Genomic DNA, 5,000 nt, shown 5'->3' with positions numbered 1-5,000 from the left:
GATCAAAAAATAATTTCCAGAAAAGAATCTAATATTTAATATAATGAAAACTCTGTTAAATGCTACTTAAATATCAATGCAAACTTCTCTGACATAAAACAATTTTTTTTTTCTCAAAATTTTCCCAATGTTTGGTTAAACATGTTTCCTCCTCTATTTTTTTTTTAAAGCAAGTCAATTAAAAGTAAAGATCATAGCAATCATAACAAGACAATTTTTAAAAATAACTGAATGTTTTATTGAACTTTTACAAACATTTGGCCTAACAAGCTTCCCCATAACATTCTTATAAAAATGAATCAACAACCAAGTAATGCTAACCAAATACTACCCTCACATGCCAAGCAAAAGAGCCTCCACCAGAGATCCTTCTGAGATACTTTTTATTTGCTCAGTGCGAGGAGGAAGTTTAAGTAATGCTTGGGCTGATGCCATAGAAAGCAGTCGCGATGAGAGCTGATTTCCAGTAGAATATGCCATGGCAAAATCCTCTCCAGGTGCCCAGCATAAAGTGGCTCGGTGATACTCTGGCCGGGGATCGAGAGATATGGTGGAGGACAGCTATGGAGAGAGAAAATACTTAGTTATAATCAGTAGCTGTAAAATTAGTCAATCAATCACTCACTCACTCATTCACTCACTTGTATGTTCTTCACCTAAAAAGAGAACAAAATTTCACTAAATTCTTAACATACCACCATTCTAAAATCCATGATCTCTGCAAGCATTAGAACTTTGATGAAGATCATTCCCTCATTCAAACAAGGACATACCTTTACTTTTATACATGTGTTCTCAACAGCACTTCGACCACTCATTTTGCGACAGAGAGGGAGTAGGTAAAGGTTGGAGGTAACTATGGCTGACACTGGATTTCCTGGAAGTCCGAGAATTAGCTTCTTCTCCCCCTTATACAGGCATGTGGCAAATGTGGTAGGCTTTCCAGGTTTCATGAAGACCTGAAAACAGAGGGAGAGATAAAAGAACACAAATTTACAAAATAACACATCAATACTTCATGAAGAATCTTTTAGCTAAATAACGTAGGCACAGAACTCTTTGGTGCCGATTATTTGCTATTTTCGTCAATGATTTAGAGTCAAACATAAGCCCAGGTAATTATCTAAATATGTTTGCAGATGATGCATTGATAATAGACAATATCTCATGCCAATGCCTCCAAAGTGACATTGAGAATTTATTCATGTGGAATTATACTTGGAAAATGAAACTCAAGACTGAAAAATGCCACGGGGTTTTGTTCAGAGAAAGTAGAAATCATCCACAATTCCAATATAAAGTAAGAGACAATATCAAACACAGCTAACAGGGAAAAAAACCTTGGGTTAATCATAAATAGGAACCCAAGCCCAAATGATCATATAAATGAAAAGGTCCATAAAATGCTAGGACTGATTGCCACACACGCACACACACACACACACTCACAGATTAGCTGCTTCTACTAAAGAAGGCTACTATGTCAATTTTTTTTTTTAGACAACATTCAAACCAGTGGTTCCCAACCTTTCCTATTATGTGGCCCGCGACAATATATAATAATCTCCATTGTCCTGTCTAATGTCTATCATCATCATCATGGAGCTAACGCCAATGGGGGTGCATAGCCGCATCCATCCTTTATTCATACCTACGAGGGTCCCTCAGGGCAAGCTGCCAGGCAGGGACTCGGCCTATCTCAAGCTCCCCACAACAGGTTTGATCAATCTATTCAAGCCACGACTTCCTATGTTGTCCCACAGGCAATGTCTATCATCTTTTCAAATTCAGTTATTACTAGTCATGAACAGTGTAATTGATTTGTGATATGTAACCGATAAGCACTGTAACTGAGATATAATTCAGTTCAAGTCAAAATCAAAATTTGGTCCCCAGCAAGTACCCTGTGGCCCCAGGTTGGGAACTCCGTATCTAAACTTTTAACTCTATATGCCAATCTTTTAATTCTAAAGACCTTATTTACTCACATCTATACATCACTGGATATCTAAGTGGTTCTTTTATATTTGGAACACTGTCACCTCGATCTTTTTCTAATTGCTCATTAATAATTTTTAGAAAATAAAACCCTAGAATATTTTATGTCTTATCAAAAAGGAAAGAAAAAAGGGTAAAATTCATACAAACTCTGACTTGGCATAAAAATTCACCCCTAGGATGCTCCCATGCAACCAAACAGGCAGTACATCCTCTTAAGTAAAACTCACCTGTGCAAAATGAATCTCTGCCCCAAAATCTGAAGTGAGCACAGGCCGCAGAATGTCCCGTTCTCCCATGGATACACTGCCCGTGGTGACCAAGATGCTTGCCTGGTCCAGAGCTTTCCGAAGAGCTGCAAGCAATAAGGTAGGGTCATCCTTGGCAATCCCTGCATCTACAACTGGGATGTTGTGTTGATGCAGGAGGGATACGAGGGTTGTCTTATTGCTGTCGCGAATGTGTCCTTCCTTTAATTGCTCTCCTGGTTCCTGGAGCTCATTACCTGCAAAGACCAAGAGTCATAAGCAATGGAATTACATTCCATCACAAGTATGTCTGAAGCACAATATGTTAAGTTATATAAATGCATATCTATATTCATATGTATTAATTAGCATGCACAAGTATAAATATATACATATGAACACCTGCATAAATAAAGATACACACTAAGCTAGTTATCCTAATTTTATTACATATCTATGCATATTACTTTCTTTGTACCATAAAAAGCCTAAGCACTTCAAACTGGCACCGTCATTAAACACTAACCTGTTGACAAGACTGCTACAGTTGGTTTATTTATAACAGCAACATGTGTGACTCCTACGGTAGCAAGGAGACCCATTTCAGGGGGACCAAGAAGAGTTCCTGAAGCAAGAACCTTTTCCCCGACTGCAATATCACACCCTAAAGGACGGATATCCTGACCCACAGAAGGTGCCTTGAGGAGTTTTATCTCAAGTTCAGTTTTGCCATCTTCACTCTCCTTAACAAGCTCTGTGTCCTCTACCTAAAAAAAAAGAAAGAAAAGCAGGTGGAAATTTAATTGCTTTTATCTTTTTTTTCTCAGCACATGTTCAATACTTCAAAGTCCATCAAGGAACTTACGATATACTGGGCATTTACCTGTATAACAGCATCAGCACCTGGTGGCACAGGAGCACCAGTGTTAATTCTGATACACATACCACTGGTCACTTTATAATCTTCAGGTCCACAACCAGCTGTTGCATCTCCTCCAACCTTGCGGATACCTGCTCCATCCTGGGAGACGATTGCATAACCATCTTTTATAGAAGCCGGGAAAGGAGGTAGTGGGTCTTTGGCAAAGATGTCCTCTGCAAGCACAAAGCCTAGGGCCTCATGCATAGGAAGGGTCTTTGTAGAACCCTTCTCTGCATGTGATAATACAATCTCAGTGGCTTGGCTGACAGAAATCATTGGATATGGAGACTTCCTGGGACGTCTGCACACTGTTGTAACATCTGCCTTTGACTCACTATTCCCAGATTCACTTGCATGATGATGGTGATGTCCCTGGTGATGGTGGTGGTGATGGTGACCATGACAGTGAGGCTGGTGAGATGGGTGGTGGTGGTGATGATGCCCATGTCTAGTTTTTATTCCTTCTGCTTGTAGCTGCTCATGGGTCTTTTCTACAGCTGTCTTCTGTCCCGTAAGAAGGTCAATGGCATGGGGAATTGCTGGAGCAATGAACCTGTGGGTAATAAAAATTTATTGCACATGCATTCTATCACCTTAATATAGAATATCCATGAACAAAAATCAGTGTGGATCTATACAATTCATAATTAGTCATTATATGACATTACAAAATCTGATTTAAAAATGAATCAATATTTTCCTGTGCACTAGTATCCCTGCTGTGCAAGACGGCATATTTCTAAGATGGAAAAGCCAGTTGAGATCTCACCACTGATTTGAATACCCTATCTATTTTTCTTAAATGTTTATCTCATACAAACACTTGGAAGAATTCTTACAAGAATTAAGTGACTGCTCCAATATGAAAATATCAAATCAATTTATCTGTGCATTCAAAGTTCTTTAAACATATATACAGTATAAACCTGAAGCCAAATAAAGAAAATATTGCATATACATTTCAAAATAAGAAACAGAAATGTAGGAAAGCATTAATGATATAGGAAATTTATCTGAGGCACAATTATATAATCTAACTTCGCATCAGTATCAATACATAAGCTCCAGCATAATCTATTTATAACCATACCTTAAAACAAAACTTCTTCAGCCAAGGTACAGAAATTCTTGAATTTATAATAAGGGAGAAAAAATGTATAAAGATGAGGATTCATGTAAGAAAAAGAATACCTTGAAGAAATCTGAATAAAAGATATCTAACTTAAAACAAGTAAATATATATAAATAACTTTCCAATTTGTGCAAAGTTTAACGTCTTAATAGTTTTACAAACCAGGCTTTATTAACAATCATTACATCATTTCAACATACCTTAGACATTCTTCAGATCCCTTCTTGCTCCCTGGCACGGTTACAATCAAACTCTTCGAGCGGTACCCACACACTGGACGTGATAACATGGCAAGTGGGGTAACTTTGAGCGACTGTGTCATCATATTTATACACATGCCAGTTGCTTCCCTTTCAATTACCTAGAGATAACAAGGATAAAAAATTAGTAACAACAAAGAATGGGAATTTAATGAAGTTCTATTAAAGTCTAAAATAGATGCACCAATACTAGACTACATGTATTTTTTCTATTATCATATTCATATGCAACAACTAGGTGGCCGTACTCCACCAACAAGCATGAACGAAACCAAAAACAATATTGAAAGCTACATGAAAATTGATGAAAAAGCAACATACGTCCATCTCAATCTCAAACGCACTATTACAAATTTATTTACATGGATTCACTTCTTCCCGTACCTCTTTCACAGCTTCTGGAGTTACATCCCGTGGCGCTGCTCCAGTCCCACCCACAG

At 37.8% G+C, this 5,000-nt stretch overlaps 1 protein-coding gene across 2 annotated transcripts in view; it reads right to left on the bottom strand.

The window, feature by feature from the left end:
- Positions 1-5,000, bottom strand: part of LOC113803235 (Molybdenum cofactor synthesis protein cinnamon) — a 7,490-nt gene that overhangs the window by 394 nt on the left and 2,096 nt on the right. For both annotated transcript variants that reach the window (XM_027353956.2, XM_027353957.2), the window contains exons 3-9: positions 4,945-5,000; positions 4,501-4,661; positions 3,130-3,721; positions 2,773-3,013; positions 2,229-2,503; positions 774-959; positions 1-561 (exon numbers count right to left, since the gene is read on the bottom strand). The exon at positions 1-561 is cut by the window's left edge and continues 394 nt beyond it; the exon at positions 4,945-5,000 is cut by the window's right edge and continues 94 nt beyond it. In XM_027353956.2, coding sequence (XP_027209757.2) covers positions 334-561; positions 774-959; positions 2,229-2,503; positions 2,773-3,013; positions 3,130-3,721; positions 4,501-4,661; positions 4,945-5,000 — 1,739 coding nt within the window. In that variant the 3' untranslated portion in view covers positions 1-333. The remainder of the gene's footprint in view (positions 562-773; positions 960-2,228; positions 2,504-2,772; positions 3,014-3,129; positions 3,722-4,500; positions 4,662-4,944) is intronic.

The sequence above is a fragment of the Penaeus vannamei genome, chromosome 28, assembly GCF_042767895.1.
Source record: "Penaeus vannamei isolate JL-2024 chromosome 28, ASM4276789v1, whole genome shotgun sequence".
Taxonomy (NCBI): Eukaryota; Metazoa; Arthropoda; class Malacostraca; order Decapoda; family Penaeidae; genus Penaeus; species Penaeus vannamei.
The sequence above is the reverse complement of the archived record's forward strand: the minus strand, read 5'-3'. Positions and strand labels throughout refer to the sequence as shown.